We start from the raw sequence: 21,588 nt of genomic DNA on the forward strand, positions 1-21,588 counted from the left end.
GGGAAAGGGCAAGGGGGCCAGTCAGAGCTAGAAAGGCTCAATTCCATAACTTGCTGGAACCATTTGGGCTGCAGAGAGGACAGGAACAGTGGTGTGGCCCTGAGTGGCACAAGCATTTTAATCCACAGTGGCCACTTCCCCATTCTTACCAGCGTTTGCAATTTTTGGTAAAGTGTTCTGCAAATTGAGTCCCAAGCCCCCCTTTCCACCAGATTACCCAGGGCCTCTCCTAGAGCATGTCTAAGGCCCCAGCAGCAAAAGGGGTGGCTGAAGCTGATGGCAGTTATCTTGCCAACACAGAAGCTGCAGAGGCCAAAGGCTGCCTTCAAAACAGTGCTTGATGCCGAAACCGGTTTGGCTCAGTGGATAGAGCGTCGGCCTGCGGACTGAAAGGTCCCAGGTTCGATTCCGGTCAAGGGCATGTACCTGGGTTGCGGGCACATCCCCAGTGGGAGATGTGCAGGAGGCAGCTGATTGATGTTTCTCTCTCGTCGATGTTTCTGACTCTCTCTCCTTTCCTCTCTGTAAAAAATCAATAAAATATATTTAAAAAAAAAAACAAAACAAAAAACAGTGCTTGAGCCCCTGGGTCCAGCTGTGCCTAAAGCCAGTGCCCAACACACTTGAAGTTACATAAGCCAACAATTTTGTTTCAGTTTGTATTGTTTCAGCCAGTCTGAGTTGGGTTTGTATCAACAGGGACCAGGAGGGCCACTAGGAAAAATCAATGCAAATACACACGGCATACCTCCCTGCCCATCCTTTGATGCCTCATGTCAGATGGGAAACAGGTGAGAAGAGGGCATTGTCTGCACAAAAATGAACAGCCTATATGCAAACAGAAACAGGCCTTCCTAAGCATGATACAAGCCCAGGGCTGTGTGGGAAAAGGCTGGTAGTCTCAGCTTGGTCATTCTCCCTGCTGCAGCCCCACCGGCCCAGAACTAGCCCCACTTCTGTGCTGCTACCCAGCCCACATGGCAGCCCCCATCTGTCTTCCTCAGATTTCAGTAGCTTCTCCGGAGCCCAGTGTCATTCCTGCCTGCCCTTCCACTGAGCCGCACAGTTGGCCAGGTCAGAAACACCCCTTCTGCTGCCTCCAGGGAAATGGAATGGGATTTTCCATCAAGACCCTTCTCCCTTTGCAAGCTCCTGCAACAATGAGCTGACTTCTTCCCACGGGGCTCGTCTCATGAGGGAAACTAAGGGAGTTTACTGATCCCCTGTTGACACTCTTGGGGCCACCGACTTGGCTCTCCAAGACCTGCACTCCCTCCCGGGGCACTCCTCTGTGCTTCTGCCACTAGTTGGAGCCACTCCCTTTATTCCTGAAGTTTTTGTCTGTGATCACAACTCCCTCCCCAGCCGTTTTCCTGAGCCTGACCTGGACCCACTCCCTGGATTGCTCCTGATGGCTTAGCTCAGCAGTTCTCTCATTTGGGCCACATCACAGTCGAACTCCTTCCCATGCACTCACTCCAACCTGCTAGCCTCTCTCTGCCTTTTAATCAGGGTTTCCCAGCCTTGGCACTGTTGGCATCGTGGGTCAGACAATCTTTTGTATGGGGCTGTCCTGTGCATTGTAGCATGTTTAGCAACATCCCTGGCCTCTCCCACTCCATGCCAGTTGCACCACCTTCTCAAGCTGTGACAACCAAAATTGTCTCCGGGCTCTGCCAAATGTCCCTTGGGAGGCAAGGTGGTCCTGTTGAGAATCATTGTGCTTAGATCATTCTGCCTGCTATTTGTAGCCCTTCTGTGGCAGGTCAGTGTTGACTAAAATTCAGAACCAGGCTGACAAGACCAGACACTGGGCACATCTTATATTATCAAAAGCATCCGAACCAAATCTTTTCCCCACTCATTCACACTCTCAGCCTTAGTTCAAGCTCAAACACGGCCTTGTGCTACCCCAAGATGAGGGCTGCAGACGTTGGCAAAACTGGCCAAAGAAGGGTGCGAAAGGAGACAGAAAGACAGGGTCTGGCGCAAACACCATGGTGGGAAAGAAAGAGAGGAGACCCAGAGATGGAGGGTACGGGTGGCCCAGGTCACGGATGTGCATGCCAGGGGGAGTGGTCGAGATCTGCCTGGATCACCAGAAGGGCCAGGTCGGGAGGCCTGATCCCTCTAACTCCGCCACCCCTGTGAAGAGCCAACATGCTCCAGGCACCTGGCTGGGCAGCGCTGTTCATGATCCTGATGAGTCTTTCGGCCAGTAGGTGGTTGTAGACGGTCTTCTCAGCAGCACTGGGCTCTGGGAGCTGGATTCGCTCTAGTTTTTCAGGTTCCATGCCTGGAATGGAGAAAGGAACAAGCTGTAAGTAAGTGGAGCCACATGATCGCAAGCGCTCTGCATCCTAAAAGGCCTTTAGAGCAGGGCTTCCCCACCCTTGGCCATCCATGGTGCATCCTCGTGATTTCTGCCACGGCTGTGTGCTGTCCATACTATAACTTACCTTCGAATTTTCTGTAAATGGAACGTAGGTAAATATTAAAACACTAGAGGCCCAGCGCACTGGCAGCTGGCCCCACCCCTCACCACCCACCCTGGTTCCCTGTTCCCCAACAGGCAATCGGAGTCTGCCAGGCTAGGAGAAGGAACTGAGAGGTTGGCCGGTAGGCCCCAATCCAGGTCTGCGGGCTGTGGGAAGCTCCTGCGTTGAGCACCTGCCCCCTGGTAGTCAGTGTGCATCATAGCAACCGGTCATTCTGCTGTCCACTCAATTTGCATATCACCCTTTTATTATATAGGACTAGAGGCCCAGTGCATGAAATTCATGCACGGGTAGGTTCCCTACGCCTGGCTTGTGATCAGGGCTGATCAGGGACTTCCGGCTGCTGGCCAGGGCCTTCCTTTGTTCCGTGCCACCCCCTGGTGGCCAGTGCACGTCATAGCGAGTGATTAGTCTCCCGGTTGAACTTCTGCGGAGACAATTTGCATATTAGACTTTTATATAGAGAGATATGTTTCCTACCCAGTCCCTCAGTGATTGAGTGTTGACCTATGAGCCAGGAATTCAGGGTTGCTGCCAGATCCCCAGTGTGGGGGCATGCAGATGGCAGCCGATCAATGATTCTCTCTCATTGATGTTTCTCTCTCTCTCTCTCCCCCTCTCCCTACCTCTCTGAAATTAATAAAATGATACATATATGTAAAAGCAAACTTACCTTCAAAAAAATAAAACATATATTTTGTATCACTATATGTCAATAGGAAATCAGATTGTTGTAATATTGACAGTAACTATAACAACAACAAAATAAAAAATAAAATGTTTTTACATTTTAACCAAAGACCGCTGACTAGTTACTTGTGGCCTGAGGCCTACTCTGTCTGTTAAACAGGGAGCTTGGCGGGTGCTTAAAAGGTATTGAAGACACTAGCCCCAATTGGTAACACACTTCTGGATGAAATCAGAGGGAATGGAAATGGAATAGAAAAAGGAGTAATTTTCACACAGTGTGCTTCACTGCCATTTCGTGCCGGGTCTGGGTGCCACTCCTGTAGGAGACACAAGCCACAGTGGGGGACACCATCCTAGAGAAACAGAGATCAGACAGAAAGGAAAGGACAGTCATACTCAACAATCACACCTCAAGCTCTTAACACCGAACTCAAAAGAGCTGGGCCCACCACTAAACACGTGTACCCACAGGCTGTAGCAGCAGGCGCCATACTGGGCCAGGGGGTGGCATTGCAGAAAGAGACTAGGCTAGACCTTATGACAGAAAGGTACACATACCATGAAATCCATGGAGTGGCTCTGTCTTTAAGAGGCAAAGGAATGATGTTTTCTCTAGTGCAAACTAATAGCTTTGAAAAGACAAAAGACAAGACTGGAGAGGTGGAGGAGGGAGGAGCACACAGTTTAATTGTGAACAGAGTGACATTTTACCTAAAGCAGACCAGAAAGCCGGGCAAGGAAGACCTGTTAGGGCTACTTCAACAGGCCAAATGTGGGACGAGAGGTGTTCCAAGTCCTTTTCCTCTCATCTAAGAAAGCTCTGGAAAACACACTTGCAGAAACAAACATTTCTCCTGATCCCAGCCTAGAGAGCTGAACAGATTGTTTGTGCTCCAAGCACGTCTCTTCCTGTTACTCTACCAAAGGGGGGAAGGTGGCACTTCTGGGAACTCTTGAAATACAGTCCCTTGAGTACTAGATGACGCTTCATTTAGAACCTTGACAAAATAGTAGAGGATAGCATTGAAGAGCTGATTGTCTGGATTCTAAGTAACTCCCCCCGCACACATTGACGTAAGAAACCATAACAATATATCTTGTTTTATTGAGTTCCTTCCAGCTCTGAACCAGAGACTAAGTCATGCCAAGGAGATGACATGGGTGAGGGACGGCTGGAGGGCTTGAGTTGGGTAGCTCTCTCTCTCACGCCCCATCACCATGGCTTCTGTCAAAAAATCTGATTGCAATGAAAATTTAATTTGTGGATTCTATATCCCATTTTGATGTGAAATGTCTAACTCCAAAGCATTCTGGTTTATTAAATGGCATGAATGTCAACTAAATCTTTTTGGCATTTGTTTTTTTTCCAGAGATGTCAACACAGTCTTAACATCTCTCTATCTTTTCATGTCTGGCCCTTTTGGGAACCGTCAGTCAGTGGTTCTGGGAAAAAATGGCTCTTCGGCCTGCCCCGAGCATCACCCAACTTTATGACCGAACCATCTATCATCCCACTTCAACGAAGCCCGGCTGCTGGCTCCCTCGGGATTGTGGTGGTGGCCGGCAAAAGCAGGGAGAGACGACTAAGACCAGGGTTTGAATTTCTATGGTGAGCTCCATTTTGTCTCTTTCCTATTATTGCCCCTGATTTCTTAGAACTTATCAAAAATGATAAAAATCTGTGGCAAAATCTTCTCTCGACAGGAAGAGAAACACTCCAAGGTTATTCTGACTTTCCTCAACCGGCAGCTCTGTGAAGGGGACAGGGGACAGGGGACCCCAGGGGACTTGAAACCCTTTCAAACTTCACAGGGCCAGGTTCCAGTGTAACCTCTTCTTCTAGTGAGGAAATTAAGGACAAGAGATGTTATGTCACACCCCCAAGGTCACAGAGCAAGTTAGAGGCAGGGTGAGATTACACAGTTAGAACCAGGGTGAGATTACAAAGGTGGACAGGATGCAGATGGGGAGTTCAGGCTCCCAGCAGACCACTACTTGCACGGAGAGCCAACCACAGCAAACGGTGCATAAGGAGCCTTCCTTCTATGCCATCACCTCGAAGGCCTCACAGTATCCTGGGGCTCAGTCTCCCCAGAGTGCCTTCCACACTGTGGTCAGGTAGAGGTGGAGAGCACTGTGTTCAGGTTGCAGAAGGAATTTTGTTTTGATACTTAACCTCTCCAACCCCCCTGTGCAATGGGGTAATTACAGTAACCCCGTCCCAGGGCTGTTGTCAGCATCCAATCACAAATATGTAGTCATGGTTCAATAACTACAGCCTGTCATTACCATGCACTGATGGGAATTTTTACTTTGAGCATGGCTGAATGTATTTTTGTATCGTTTGTATTCCAAGAGGAAAGAAAGAATAAAAGAACAAAAGGACAAAAAGGAAAACCGGCTAACAAAAGCTAAAAATCAAGCTAGAAGAAGGCATGCTATGCTGTGTAAGGGTCGGCTCAGGGGATGAGCTGCTCAGGTTGGATTCATTCACCTTGAGCTGCACATGGAAAGCCAGAACTTGCCAGGCCAAGAGGATTCTGCAGAGCTGTGGTAGAGCTTGGGGAGGGTGGGATGAAGCTTTGGGAGGAAGTGATGAGGCAGATGTTGGGGGGGAGGGGGACGACAGGCAAGGCTTCAATGCCAGAATTCCTGGAGGGCAGGAGGGCAGCTAGGGAGTGACATGATCTGACTGTGCTCTCGCTGACTTTGAAGGGTCTCCATTACCTCAACCATTCAAGCATTTTCCTCCAAACAGACCTGGTATTGTAACACATTCTATGTGAGGTGGATTTTATCCCCAGCCATGGGGAAACAGGAGGATACACCATATGGCAAAATTCTGTCTAAATAAACTACTTTAAAGATCTCCATCTTTCTCCTCCTGGGCCTCGTACCTCATTTCTTTCCTGTCTCTCTCTCCACCACGGCCTCTAAAACCCCTCTGGCTACTCTGATTATCCCACCCTCACTAGCAACTGGCTTCCAAGGCCTGCGCAGCCATTCAAAAGCTCCAGACATTCTTCTGGGTCCAAACAAACTGACAGCTGACAGTTGTGCATGAACAAGGCCAACGTCACATATGACAAGGATCTGCATACGAAAGGGAAAACGGTACCTATGTGACGGGAGGACACACACTCACTGGTGTTCAGTCACTGAAAGGCAGGTTTTGTCGCCAACTTCATTGAGTTTCCTTGCTAGCCACTTCCCTCTGACTGAAACAAACACTGGAAAATATATTGTCCTTTTGGCTTCAACCCTTAAGTGCTGAGTGACAGACAAATTCCAAAGAAACCCAGATGCACTTTCCATGGCCCAGGAAGACACAACAGCAAGTTCAGACTCCCAGCAGACCACGTGCTTCCTTGCTCCCTTCCCGCCTGGGTCAGATGCTGCTCTGCAGAATGAGTCAGAATAGGTCTCTCCTTCCCATTGCTTACACCAACAACCCTAGGGGAAGGGCAGGGGTGGGGGTGGAGCTCCCAACTAATTCAAACAATCCTAAAAGAAGGGAAGGGTGTAACTCTGAGGTGCCAGTAACCAGTTACTAAGCTTTCCCCACTAAGTTCTGATTTCTGGATTCTTCCTCCTTATCAGTAGTCTCCAGCAAAGGGTGGAAAAGACCCAGACCAAAGTTACAGAAAAAGAAGTAGACAATCAAACCTGGATAAAGAAACCACAATAATGCTAGGTAAAAGAATGGTCAAAATAATTTTTTTTCTTTTGACCACACAAGGTCTCCTTGGCTATAGTCACGCAAGCACTGCCAGCTTTGGAAAACTATAGACCAACTATTTCGAAAGCTAACCAGATGTTGGGCTGATTTCCAATGTACTTCCAGTTCTGATTATGTGTCAACCGAGATCCAAAATGTTGTTTTGCCAGCTCTCTGCATGGCGAAAGCCTCCCTTTATCCTATTACCTTTCAACCTTTCCCATACCTCTCATCTATGTTCCAGTAACTTCTCAGCAAAGCAAAACAAGCCTGATTCCTCTTGGTTAAACAATAATAAATGGAGGGGCAGGAGTAGAAGGGTGGAGGGTGAAGTGGGGGAACCTTTAAGAATACAAAAGCTGCAAATCTCACCCCCCTCCTTGGGCCAGGGTTCTGCAGACCTGACAAAAGAGAGAAGCCTGCATTTTCTATTACAGATATGAACCAGAATTCATTATGTGGCCCAATTGAATCACAAGGAGCGCCTTCCTCCAACCGGTCAACCCTTTCCACTGTGGGATATTCATTTCGGTACAGCATCTAATCTATTATGATTTACTGGAAGGCCTGGGCTAACATTTGGTTTTTATTAACGTTGCTTTTATGTTAAAATTGTCTTATGATGAAAAATCTATCAGAAAGAGACCATTTCATTAGGGGGCCTGCTTGGAGGGTATGGATCTGGAAAAGACAGGTTGAAAGTTAAGTGCAGCTAACTGCCTGCTGCCTAACCAAAAACCAAACAACTAACCACCACCACCAACAATAACAAACCGCAACCTCCCCCTCCCCAAATGCAGATGCTGTGCCCACAGGCCAGGACTAGAGCACAAACCAGGTGGTAGCTCCTCTACTAGGCAATTTGCCCTGTGGGTCCCCAGGCTCCTGGGCCTCTGTTTACCAAAACTGAACCCTCCAGCTTCCTCCCCAAACTGTTCCATGGCCCACGCTCGCTAGTTCTAGAAATGGCACCACCAGCCACACAGTGGCAATGAGTCAAGGATCTGGACATCAGCCAGATTTTTTTTTTTTTAACATTTTCCCTGCCTTTTTAACAAAGAGCCTGCATTAAAAAAATAAATAATGTTTTTATTGGTTTCAGACACAAGAAGGGAGAGGGAGAGAGAGAGAGAACCATCAATGATCAGAGAGAACCATCAATAGGCTGCCTCTGCTAGGACCCCTACTGGGGATCTAGCCTGAGATCCAGGCATGAGCCCTGCCTGGAATCGAACCCTGTCATCCCAGTTCATGGGTTGACCCTCAACCACTGAGCCAGGCAGCCTTCCTTCCAAATCAAGCAGAACTCCCCCTCCCTCAGTCCTGCTCCTCTCCTTGTCTTCCCATCTTAGTAAACAGTCCCACATAGTTGCTCAAGTGTCCTTTTCATTCAACCCCCACATCCAATCCATCAGCTCACTTGGCTCTAACTCCAAAATATATCATAAAACCTTCCACTTTTCCCCATCTCTACAGCCAACGTGCTAATTCAATCCACATTAGCCTGTGTCTGGACCACTGCAATAGCTTCCTAACAAGCCTCCCAGCCTTCCCTCTTGCAACTCACTTCCCCACCCCAATTAATCTACTTTCCATCCGACAGCTAGAGGGTTCTTTCAAAAATTTCCATTGTGCCACTCTTCTAATTAAAAATTCTTTAGGAGTTTCCCACTGAACTCAGAATAAAACCTAAATTCCTTTTCACAGCCTCTATGCCCGTCACAATCTTGTCCTGGCCCCCTGGTCAGCCTCACCTTGGCCTGCTTTCGGATCCTCAAACCAGTTCTTTCCCACTTCAGGGCCTTTGCACAGGCTGTTACACTCTTGCCCCAGATTCTGCAGAGCTGACTCTTACTCACTCTTTGGGCCTCAGTTCAGATGTTCCTTCCTCACAGCAGCTTTCCCTGACCACCCTAGCTAGTAACCCTTGCACCACCACCATGGGTTTACTACACAATCACAATTTACCTTCTTGTTCACTTGAACAAGACTCATCAAACTTGTTCTAGTGCTCACAACAGTGCCTAGCAGGTAGCAAGTCCTCAGCAGATGTCTGTCAAACAATGAGAAAGCCTTTCAGTTACACCTCCTCAACGCTGCCCACATCTTCATCCCGCTCTCCTCTGGCTGAACTACCGTGAACCCATCCTGCTGGATGCCGAGGATCAGATCAGTTCCTGGCTGAACTACTAGGCACATCAGCCTCCACTGTGCCACAGTCTCCTTACACATCCTTTGTACCAGACCGAAGCTTTTTTGGGCAAGGGTCTCAGGTGGCCTGGAGTTTGTAGCCCATGCTGAGTATACTGCCAAGCATGCAGCTGGGGCCCACATGCATTTGTTGAATCACTACATGAATAAAATCATCATGATCTACCTGATTACATGGTCTTTTGGAACCAAAGGAGATTTCAGAGGAAACAGATGGTCACTTGCAAGAGAAAGCAAAAAGCAAACCCCTGTAAGCCATACAGATTACATAATGCTTTCCTTGAACAACCTTCAGAGCCTCCCGCATCAGAATACAATCTAAGCTTCTGATCTGTCATGATGTGTTTCCGCTTACCTGTCATGCTACTGTCCCTCCCACCATTCTCACCATGCTCCATTAAAGCAGTCACACTCGCTTTCATAAAATTATTTGTTTGTTTCGCCATTGTATTCTCAATACTAATGTTAGTGCCTGGCATTTAATAAGGGCTTCACAATTAGCTTTTAGAAGGGCAAATGAATAAATAAATGAATAGCGTTAGTAGGAAACAAAAGAAGAAATTAAATGTCCTTAAATACACAGTCCCACTCTTTTAAGAAGAAATCCCCAAGAAAAAAGGTAGGCTCCCCAGATAGGACCTTGGGGTATGATCTCTCTGGGCCACAGCACTGAACAAAGAGTACTGCAGGGTACGTGCAAACCATGCTTCTCCCCTCTCCACACAGGGCGGGGCTCCAGGAAGAAAGCCCTTAGGGAAAGCCAGCTACCCACAAGATAGTTCACCCAGGTGCCCCTTGGCCCTCTGGAGCCAACATCTTCACCCTCCAGATAGTACCTTCCCTGTGAGGCCCTGAGTACAGGCTGTGAGGAAGGCAGCAAGCAGCCTAGGGGAGCAGCTGCATGGCTGAGAGACACTCAATCAGCAACTCTGGTTGAGTGCCGACCGACTGATGCAGGTGCTAAGTTGGATGCTGCATGGGGCCAATGGGAGAGATGCGGTCTCTTTCTACCTTCAGAAGCCAGGGAATACAGAATGGGAGAGGAAACATGAAGAGGAAAATGCTATAGCCACTTTGGAAAATAGTTTTTTAAGAACAAATAAACATACACCTGTCATAACATTCACCCATCCCATTCCTCGGTATTTATTTACCCAAAACAAAGGGAAATATATGTCCACAGAAGACTTGTACGTAAATGCTCATAGCAGCTTTATTTGCAATAACCAAAAACTAGAAACAAACCAAATGTCCATTAACAGATGAATGGAAAAACAAATTGTGGTACATTCATACAATGGAATAGTATTCAACAAGAAGAAGAAATGACTATCAGTACACACAACATGGTTGAATCCCAAAATAATTATGTAGACTGAAAGAAGTTATACTGCATGATTTTATTTATATGAAATTCTAGAAAACACAAACTAATCTACAGTGACAGGGTGCAGTTCAGTGTTGCTTGAGGAGAGGGTGAAAGAGGAGAAGGAGAGAAGGGTGACAAAGGGACAGGAGGAAACACTTGGAGTGATGGCTATGTACATTGTAGTGATGGTTTCAAAGGTGTATACATATGCCAAAATTAATCAAACTGTGCACCTTAAATATGTGCAGTTTATTGTATATCAACTATACCTCAATACAACTTTTTTTTTTAAATGCCATGACTTCCAGCAAAGATGGATTGGATTTACTCTCCTGATCCAAGCAACTAAAAAGCTAGGCAAATATATAAAACAATGGTTATGAGACACTGGACACAACAACAGGCAGCATAGAAGAGTGAGCTTCCGAGAGAGGAAATGAAGGCAGTGGGCCCAGTGCTTCAGCTCACTGTACGGAAAGATTTTTCAGGCCTCAGCAGAGATAGAGAAAACCCAAGAAAAGCCCTTGGTCTTTATGAGATGAAACGACAAAGTTTGGAGATGAAGGAGGTCAACGCTGATAGATGTGAAGGGAGAAAGTCCTGGAGAAGAGGGAGCTGAAGGGAGAGCTGTGGAGGTCTGCAGAAGGTTCCTTCTGAGGCGGCAGCTAAGTTCTGCTCTGTGCACACATGTAAGGAAAGGAGAAGACCTCCTGGCATGCAGCAGGTGAACGACCCCTGGAACTCACCCAGGCCTGAGAGAGTTCATGTGCCCACCAGCCACCATGGATTAACCACCTAACGGTGGCTCTTGGAGCAGAGTCCTCAGAAGGGGACTGCCTCAGGAGGAGGGCCAAGTGAGCCTGAGGTTAAAGGCTGTTTTGGACTCACACCAATAAAGCTTAAAAGCAAGCTTTGAAAAGGAGCAAACTGATTCCAAGAAATTTGGAATGTTGGCTATATCCTAGGACAAAGCCAAAAAATATCAAAAAGAAGAAAGGCTTCAGCATCCTACACTGTAATATTCACAACTGTCAAATATGTGTGTGTGTGTGTGTGTGTGTGTGTGTGTATCACAAAACCAAACCAGGAGAAACATCAATAATAGAAACAGCTAGAAATGACACAGAAGATAGCAAAGGTAAGAAAAAAAACCAGAACGGAAATCACAACATATTTTAAAACACATAAAAATATATCAAATTTATTCCATGCAGCTAAAGCAGTACTTAAAGGTAAATTTAGAGCACTGAACTCATTTTATGAAATAAAAGTTTAAAAATCAATGACTGGTATGGAAGGGTATGACTGAAAAGGAATAACTTGAGGGAATTTTTGGTTGATGACACTGTAACAGTAATTATGGTGGTGCTCACACAAATCCATACATGTACTAAAATTCATAAAACTATACACAGAAAGTTAATTTTACTGTATGTTAATTTTAAAAAGTAAAATAAAATAAATTAGCTTAAAAATCAATGATTAACCTTCCATCTTAAGAAACAACAAAGAGTAAATAAAATCTGAAGTAAGGAGCTGAAGGTAAGAAACAAATATAAGAATAGAAATTAGTGCAATAAGAAACAGAAAAACAATACAGAAAAATCAGTAAAACTAAAAGAAAGTTCTTTAAAAATTTCATTAAAATTAATATAAAACTGATAAATCTCTAGCCAAATTGATCAGAAAAAAAATGAAGACCTAAATTATTAATACTATGAATCAGAAAGGGGCTATCATTACAAATCCTACAGAAATTAAAAGTAAATAAAAACTATATATATAATGGCCCTAGCTGGCTTGGCTCAGTGGATAGAGCGTCAGCCTGCAGACTAAAGGGTCCCAGGTTCGATTCCGGTCAAGAGCACATGCCTGGGTTGCGGGCTCAATCTCCAGTAGGGGGTGTGTAGGAGGCAGACGATCAATGACTCTCTCTCATCATTGATGTTTCTCTCTCTCTCTCCTTCTCCATTCCTCTCTGAAATCAATAAAGATATATATTTTTTTAAAAAGTTAAAAAAAATAATGAACAAGTGTATGTCAACAAACTCGACAGTGTAGATGAAACGAGAAATTCCTTAAAAGACATGAGCTATGAAAACTCACTGAAGAAGAAACAGATAAGCTTTAATAGCTCTATATCTACTAAAGAAACTGAGTAGTTAAAAACTTTTCCTCAAAGGAAACCCCAGGCCCTGAGGGCTTCACTGCTGAATTCTACCAAACAGTTAAGGAAGAAATAATACCACTTCTACAAAAACTCTTCCAGAAAATTCAGGAGGAGGGAATACTTCCAATTCATTCCACAAAATGAGCATACCTCTGAGAGTAAACAAGAGAATTACAAGAAGACCACAGACCAATATCACTCATGCACATAGATGTAAAAATCCTTAGCCAAATGTTAGCAAATTGAATCCAATAATGTGAAAAATGTGCCTGCCACATTAGCTGGTACTAACCCAGAGTGCGTATCACTTGAAAGGATCATAGAAAACCTCCTGGAGAAGGTGACTTCTGAGAGGACATTTGACAGGCAAGCAAAATGTTAATAGGTGGTAGTGATGGGATAGAGAAAATGGTAGGAAAAAACACAAAGAAATACAAGAAGGTGGCCAACTAGCCAGAAACAGGTAGGGATACTGGCACTGACTGGGGTGGCTGCCAGGCTTTCAAAGAGCTCCTTTCTCTGGGAATAGTCCCAGACACAGGCTTATCCCATGGGGCTAAGTCTGTGCTGTGTCACCCTGCCCCCTGGCCATATCTGACTGATCCGGAGTTAGATACTACCTAGCTGGAACAATCAGACTCTTGCCCAAGAATCTGGAACTTGAATGGAGGCAAACTCTCATCAGGATCTACCTTGAGAGAAGTCCTCAGAGCAGGTCAGTTCCTGCCCTTCCCTCAGTTTTTCAGCAACTTCTTGGACCCTATGAGCTGCCCGTAGGGCCTTCCCTTTTAGTTAAATTAATGAGAGATGGCTTCTGTTGCTTGTAATCAAAAGAACACTCAAGAGTTCAGTGAGCATAAAGCAAGTTTATCTGTATGAAAGAGTTATGTCACTACATAAAAATGTTAACCTCTGGGCCAGAGCCAAGGGTCTGTGAAGGGAAGTCAGGGGAATCACATGAAGTTGGAATGATGGGTGAGTGTGGATACTGTAAATGACAGGTACAGGAGGGTGAAGTTTAAGGGAAAGAAAAAGGCACTAAAGGTTTCTGACCAGGGGAAGGACATGGTCAACAGTCTTACAGAGGATTACCTCGCAGTGCCATGGAGGATGGATTATAAAAAACGTATGACCCCGTGGGAAGGCTGTGGTAACAGCCACTGGAATGATGTGCCCAGATGGCTCTTGCTCTTATGTCTTTGGCTCTCACCTCCAACATCTAGCTTAGAGCCACACACTGAGTCACACTGAGTTACTCTGCTGGTCAAACAGACTGAAGAAAGTATTGACAAAACTTAATGGCTAAATGCTGGGATCCAAGGAGGGAAGGAGCTAAAAAGGTCATGGCAGTCTCAACCTTGGTTGGCAATTTCAACTAAACCGGAATGGCAGGAGGTATGATGAGGTGAGGGTATATTTATGAGGATGAGTATTGTATAGACAGATTGTTTCAAGGTGTTGCTAAAACACCTAGGTAGAGTGTCCAGGATGCAACTGGCAGGAGTTCAGTCTCTTGGAGGTCTGTTTACCCCCAGTAACTGAGGGCTTCTGTGTGCCAGGCACCAAGCCAGGAGCTAATGGGGATCGCAAAGCCATGGGAGTGAATAAGACTGTGGAGGGAGAGGAGCATGATTGGTCAGTCCTGTCTATAGAGGGAAAAGGCTGGAAATAGTTTCAGTACCATTCAATTAGGGAATGGCAGAATAAATGGTGGCACAGACATGTGATTAAAAAAAAAACAGGGCAATTCTATAGGGAGGTGAAATGATGTGCTGATGCACGTTATGTTGAGTGCCTTTTAAATGTCTCTAGCCATAGGCTTAGTAAAAGCCACCTCCACTTACTTCCCAATAAGCTCAAGAAAAACCTACTAAAACATCCCTTGATGCAAAGTCTCCTCTATGCCAAGCCCAGTCGTGGCAGGAGCCAGAGGAATATCCTTGATTTCTTCTTGGAAGCAGTTCTGATGTGGATGTTTCAGAACTTGCTCTGTCAAGCCAGATGGGGCACTCACCAGGCTGTTCCCAGGGAGGAAGTGAATGAATGAACCCTAATCAAATCAGTCAGCTCTGCGGGAGGCTGATCCTGACCACTCAGCCTCAACAGGGGAAGCAGGAGAACCACACCTTTCTTCAGAAAGGAAACCTACACTTCCACACAATCCACCTAGAGTCTATTTTAGCTCAGAACCCAGAATGAGAACACCCACTATTATAAATAGCAAAACCAAGATTACACTTTGACTAATTTCAGTTCTGATGCTAGGAAAGAAGTCGGACACTAAGGCAGTTGTAAAGCAAGGGGTCGAAAGAAAACCACGGTGTGAATACAGTGTCTGGGTCAGACAGTCACACCTGAATCATCCACGCCGCACGCCCTCCCCGACCCCACACTACCCGCCCCCCAACCCATATTGTAGAAAAACACCCGAGAAATTCTAACAAGTTTGAAGAGAAGTTTTGAGGGAGTCCATCAAAACCACGAAGGGAATTAATTCCTCAAGAAAAGCAGCTTTTCTCCTTCCCTCCAGACAGCAGAGGCAGGGATGGCAGAAAGGCAGGGCGGTGAGTGGGCTTACCATTGTTGTGAGACATGGCGTAGAGGAGGCAGAGCACGAAGAGCGCGTGGTAATCATCGTCCGGGCTATCCAGGGCATGGTACACCATGTCCAGGAAGGGCCTGGAAAAGAAGAGGGACACTCATGAGCTTTGTGGCACACACGGACGAACACTTCTCCTCTCCCACCTGCTAGTCTTTGCCTCTTATAGCTCTGCCACCAGCATGCAGGGAGCCCACCAAGTGCCCAGGCCAGGACCAGGCACTGAGGACACAAGACAAATGAGAGACAGGCTCTGTTCTCAGGTAGAGGGGAAAGAGACTGAGGAACAGACCACTTAATTACTCTGCAATCGTTCACCAGCTGTCCCAGACACTGGCGATAAATGATACGAAGTCCTTGCTCTGAGCACTTCCATGCCAGGACGCAGAGACAGAGCAGACAGACCACATCATCACTTCAAAGAGTGACAGAATGCAGAAAACCGGGCAATGTGACAGACTAACAATACCAGACAAGGCAGCAACTCAGAACAATTTCAGAATGTGGGTCTTGGGCTCAAATTCTGATTCTGCCTCTTCTTAGCTGCACACCCTTGGGTAAGTTACCTAAAACTTCTCCAGTTCCCCACCTGTAGGATAGGGATTAAACTCATACAAGGTTATTATGAGGAGTCAAGTGAAATGAGACTGAAAGGCACTTAACATAGGGCCAGGTACACAGTGGAAAGTGCTGGTACATGGGAATTGCGGTTTGATTTCTACTTTGAATACTTCAAGGGCATTTCTCCATGATCTCACTTCAGCAGGTCCTGGCCCAGCAATTTCTTGGACTGACTTTCCCTGACTGGTGAGAATCGATGAGGTCTCCCACCTCTGATGCTTTGTGGGCAAGATCTATGGAGTGGCTGCAAATATCACAAACCGCACGCCCTGAATGCTGCCCTTCCAGGTGAGGGCCTGGCTGGGAAAGACTCAACACAAGAGTAATAGAATATGCACAGTTCTGGCCCTGAGGCCAGAGGCTCTGATCCCGTGACTGTCTACAGCTGCCCCTCTGGGTGCCAGGCTTAAGCCCGGAGAGCAAAGCTCCTCAATGAGTGACCAAAGGCACACTTGACCCCTGGAAGGACACACAGCTACTGTCAACACCAGTTGTCTGGGGGGAGTGAAATTGTGGCAGAGAAGTACCACATAACCTGTTTTACTTTTCTGAATTTTGAATGCCATAAATGCACACTGAAAAATGCAAAAGGGAAAGTAGTGAAAATGTACCTATCATACATTTCAAACCAACATGGGCACACAGAAATGAAAGGAAGAACCTTAAAGGGGATGTTTATGTTTGGGCTGTTTCCCGTGAGTCCCAGATTGAGCATCACCTTTCAGATGTGTGAATAGTTTTGCAATGTGTGCATTTGGGTTTCTGTAAGTCCAGCGATAGCACTTTCAAATTGAAAGTGGGATGAAGTAGAAGAAATAAGCCAGTCAATGAAAGAAAAATACCACATGACCTCACTTATTCATGGATAATTGAGACCATTATAAACTTTTGACCAATAATAGATACAGGTGGGATGAAGTAGAAAATGCTTTCTTATAAACCAGCTGCTTGGAGTTTGGATTGTATTTTCATTTGGGAATAATGGGAATAACCAAATGCCCAGGAGCAGAGGGAGGGCTGGGTAGATGTATCATCTCTTATGAAATGAAGTATTATAAAGCCATTAATTTTTAATTCATTAAGAGTACAACAAGTAAAAAAGAGTCTGGGGTTTGATTAGACAGAAAAGAGGAAGAAGAAACTTACAAATATGGCATGGTATAAGTTATTAGGGGGAAGGAGGAAAGAATTCCCACAGAATTGGCATTGAAAAAAAACTGGCAGGAAATAACCAAAATGTTAGTAACAGCTGCCTTTCAATGCTGGCATCACGGAAATCATTTTTTCCCTTCTTTACACATTTCAAGACTTTTTATTTATTTTTTTATTTTAAAGAAAATGTTTTGAATGGCTTTTAGTTTCTCGGCATATATCGAACCCTGAATGCAGATATAGCCCATATGCAGGAACAGTTATGCTTTGTATTATGCTGTTTTTTTCAGGTAAGTGGACCAATGTCAAGATCCAATTCATGTCAAGAACAAACTGTCCCCCTCCCTCACCCTCAGCGCCCCCCTCCCTGCTCAGTGCCGGGAACTGGGAGGACAGAAGTCCTTGGCAGCATTTCTGACAACCAACAATTCAATACCTTTTCAGAGAGAAGATAAGACAACTCCCACCTGGGCCCCTCTCTCCTTGGCATTCAGTCTCAGGACAGAATTCCCGGGGCCACAGCCCATCTCGGCACCAGGATTAGCTTCCATTATAAATCACGTGGTGGAAGATGCCAGTTAAAGTCACCAAATGTTAAGGAACAATCTCAATCAACCCTAAGAAAATCCCTTTCTTCACTAAAATTCAGGGGGGAAAAGAAGTGTTAGCCCCAAAATTCAAACATAACATTTTGGTCTGTTCACCTTTTTTTTTTTAAGACAACACATGGATCTTTTTCTTCCTTTAGCAAAGCTATAGTTTTACCATACTACGTAAAATACTAGTATGTGCTCTGTTTCCATTTATTGAATCCTAAGAAACTGAAAACATAATGACAGTATTCACTTAAAAGCAAGAGCCAATAATCTATTAAGCAGATGCACCTTCATTTGCTTGAGCATCCCCCACTTCTAGTCATTTGTGGTTTTTCCAATTATTCATAGTCTATCTAATGCTGTGCCAAGCATCTGAAGGTTGCTTCCCCTTTCTTTCTGTGTTTAGAATGATTTCCTTAATTTTCAGAGCTTCAGAAGTTACATTTTTTGCTGCCAAGCAAAATCAAAAAGGTCTTTGTAAGTTACAACAACCAATAGCCCACACTGCACTCCAGTGTGTTCTATTTAACCAAAACTAAAAATGGCTCCCTTGTGCATCTGATAAAAATTAATCCTGTTAAGTAACTGAAACATCTGCCAAGCAAAGAGATAAGTAAGACATGGAGGGAAAACAGTGTGCTTCAACTCTTCACGTCCAGTAGGATTAATACATAGGGTGGGGGTTTGTGTGAATTTCAACCACCCCACCCTCAGGGTTCAGGAATGATTTCCTTGTAGGCTGACAGAGGAACCATGCTGCTGTGCATTTATTAACACTAAAGCAGGATTAGGAGGTTATTACAGGGGTCTGTGCATATGGCGCCCTCCTAACAATTCACTGAACACCCTGGGAGCATTCTACCCAAGTCTATTCCAAAAGGGGTGGTGCTATAGCAAGGTTCCAGGAAATGTGGCATCTCGAAAGTCTAAGAGCATGTAGCTGTGGCAGGCCGTCACTGAAGTAAACCATCAGGCGCCAAGTCAAAGGTGGACAGCAGCATTTAATCATCCTGGCAGAGTCAGGAGGGCAGGCCCTGTGGATAGCCATGTGCGTGGCAGAGAATGAATGAGACAGAAAGACCCAAACACTGCTCCCAGGGGCTTCCACGAATGGCCATAGAAGGTTACAGGCCCTTCCATACCCTTTAAAATAGGGCCCAGCATTGCAGTGCTTGGGGGTGGGGAGGTGGGGAAGATGGTGGCATCATGTTCTGCTCATTCTCTTTCCAAGGGGTGAGTGTGCTAGAGCAGCGGTCGCCAACCAGTGGTGGTTCGCGAGGTCTGAAAGGTTGGCGACCGCTGTGCTAGAGTGCTGAGTGTCAGCTCCGTCCCCATGCCTCTGGAGAAGAGCTGACTCTCTTGGTGACCAAGGAGTGAAGTAGAAGGAAAGGCAGGAAGCAAGGTGGCTTGGTTGAGAAGCAGATGAGACCATTTGAGTGGTAGGAAGAGGCCCAGGGTTATCCTTAGGGGGCACCCCAGCCAAGGCACCCACCTTCACTGCTGAGCCCATCTCCTCATCCCAGAGACTGAGCAGTACCTCACCTGCCAGGCTGGCTTGTGGGCAGCCCTCCCCAGCATCAGCACGAGTGTACCCCACCTGCCAGGCTGGGCCTCCCACCTGTTCCACTGCACACTCTCCAAGCCCGTGGCGGCGCTCTTCTCCTCATCTGTGGTGTTCTGCTCCTGCATGGAGGTGCTGGCCGCCAACTCCGGGAGCTTGCTGCGCTCCATGATCACCATCTCTATCTCTGGAAGCAAGTACAGAGACTGGGATGAGCCCAGATAGCTTCCCAGACCTACTTTATAGACTTACTCATGGTTGAGACAAAGCCCCAGAAACTGTTCCTAATACATCAAGCAAATATTCAACAGTGATGAAAGGCGCACCAGCAACATGCTGGGGGAAATATAAAACAAAGGCCAGAACCTCTCTTTCTTTTCATCTGGGCATCACCAAGAAACAGGGCCCCGATTTTGACTGGAAAGAACTGCGATTTTATTTATCTCAAGGTTTTTTTAAAAAAATAGTAATTTATTTTATTTTTATTGATACCATACTTCCTTCCCCAAAGGGCTGAGGCAGCAAGGAAACATGTGGTTAACAAAACATAACCAAATTCCCTGAAAACACCCTGAAACTGTTTATACGTTAGAAAAACCTTTGATGTGACTGGAGCCTTTTGTTTTCCCTTTCTATTTACAACTTCTGGGCGCAGAGAGAGGTTAGGAACCATGTTTTATTTTTCCCAATTAAAGAAGAGCAATTTGTAGCAACTGACTTAAGCATGGGGCACATTTTATTTTTCAAAAAGAGGTATGAACCAATGAAGGAAAACATCTTGCATTAGAGATGGATGGTTGTTGCGCTGTAAGGTGTCCCGTTAAGAGTTCTTTGACACACAGGTATAGACCTTCAAATAGTTCTTGGAACCCAGACTTCAGTTCATTTCCCCCATCTTTGGGAGACAAAATGGGGGTGGGGAATATGATTAAAAGGTAAACCTGTGTTTCTGTTTCCAGAAAGATGGGAGCACACCGGGTTTTAACATGACCTCTGCCATCGTCATTCCCTGGACCCACAGGAGCCGCCTCTTGGCCACTCCCCTTTTCATGCTTGCCTAGTTTACACAGACCCAAATGATTTTAAGTGGAAATGAGCTCATGTCACCCTTCTGCTCAAAACTCCGCACTGCCTTCACTTCACATTCAGCATGAAATCCAAATGCCTCCATGGCGTCAAGGCCTTGCACAGCCTGGCACCCATCCACCTCTGACCTCACCTCCTGGCCCTCTCCGCCCAGCACCACTCCAGCTGTGCTAAGCTTTTCTTACTCTTGGTTGACTGGCCCAAGCATGTTTCTGCCCCAGGATCTTTACCTGGCTGTTTCCTCTGCCTAGGATGCTCTCACCCAGGTTTCCCTACCCAGGCACGACGCAATCCCATCATGTCAGGCTCAGATGTCACCACCTCAGAGACCTCTCAGAGACCATCTGCACCTATTTTTCCTTTACCTCTTCAAATGATTAATTAAACTGCGTCCCTCAGAATTCAGATTTCCCTAGTTTTCTCCTAATACCCTTTTCTGTTACAATATCCCATCTAGGATACTATGTTACATCATGTCTCCTTAGGCTCTTCTTGGCCGTGACAGTTTCTCAGACTTTCCTTGCTTCTGATGGCCTTATGGTTTGAGGAGAGAACTGGGCAGGTACTTTGCAGAACATCCCTCAATCTGGGTTTGCCTGCTTTTCTGATCATTAGACTGGGGTTAGGAGTTTCTGGGAGGAAGACCACTGAGGGGAAGTGCCCTTCTCATCATATCATATCAAAGGTACAGGGTATCAACATGACTCAGGACTGCTGATGTTATCTGCATCACTTGGCCAAGCGTGTGCTGCTCAGGTTTCTCCACTGGAAAGGTACTTTTCTCCCCCTTTCATTCCATAATCTTTGAAAGGAAGCATGAAGCACAGCTTACACGTAAGAAGTGGGGAGTTATATTCCTTCTCCTTGGGGGGTGGGGGGGAGGAGCTACACAAATTATTTGAAATTCTTCTGGATAGATTTGTCCTCTCACCCCTTATCTTGATTTCATTTATATCATTTATAACTCCTTGGATTTTTAAAAATTAAATCTTTATTGTTCAGATTACAGTTGTTCTTCTTTTTTTCCGCATAGCTCCCCTCCACCTGGTTCCCACCCTACCCTCTGCCCTTACCCCCAACCCCACTGTCCTCATCCATAGGTGTACGATTTCTGTCCAGTCTCTTCCTGCACCCCCCCACAGCCCTTTCCCCCCGAGAATTGTCAGTCCACTCCCTTTCTATGCCCCTGATTCTATTATATTCACCAGTTTATTCTGTTCATCAGATTATTTATTCACTTGATTTTTAGATTCACTTGTTGATAGATGTGTATTTGTTGTTCATAATTTGTATCTTTACCTTTTTCTTCTTTTTTCT

The 21,588-nt window shown here is 45.8% G+C and overlaps 1 protein-coding gene across 7 annotated transcripts in view; it reads right to left on the minus strand.

Moving 5' to 3' along the window:
- The window catches only part of CLEC16A (C-type lectin domain family 16 member A), a 219,350-nt gene that overhangs the window by 127,969 nt on the left and 69,793 nt on the right, over positions 1–21,588 (minus strand). For all 7 annotated transcript variants that reach the window (XM_006776288.2, XM_006776287.2, XM_006776286.2 and 4 more), the window contains 3 exons: positions 19,243–19,372; positions 15,235–15,335; positions 2,174–2,296 (listed from right to left, as the gene is read on the minus strand). In XM_006776288.2, the coding sequence (XP_006776351.1) occupies positions 2,174–2,296; positions 15,235–15,335; positions 19,243–19,372 (354 nt within the window). The remainder of the gene's footprint in view (positions 1–2,173; positions 2,297–15,234; positions 15,336–19,242; positions 19,373–21,588) is intronic.

Source organism: Myotis davidii, unplaced genomic scaffold, assembly GCF_000327345.1.
Source record: "Myotis davidii unplaced genomic scaffold, ASM32734v1 scaffold209, whole genome shotgun sequence".
Taxonomy (NCBI): domain Eukaryota; kingdom Metazoa; phylum Chordata; class Mammalia; order Chiroptera; family Vespertilionidae; genus Myotis; species Myotis davidii.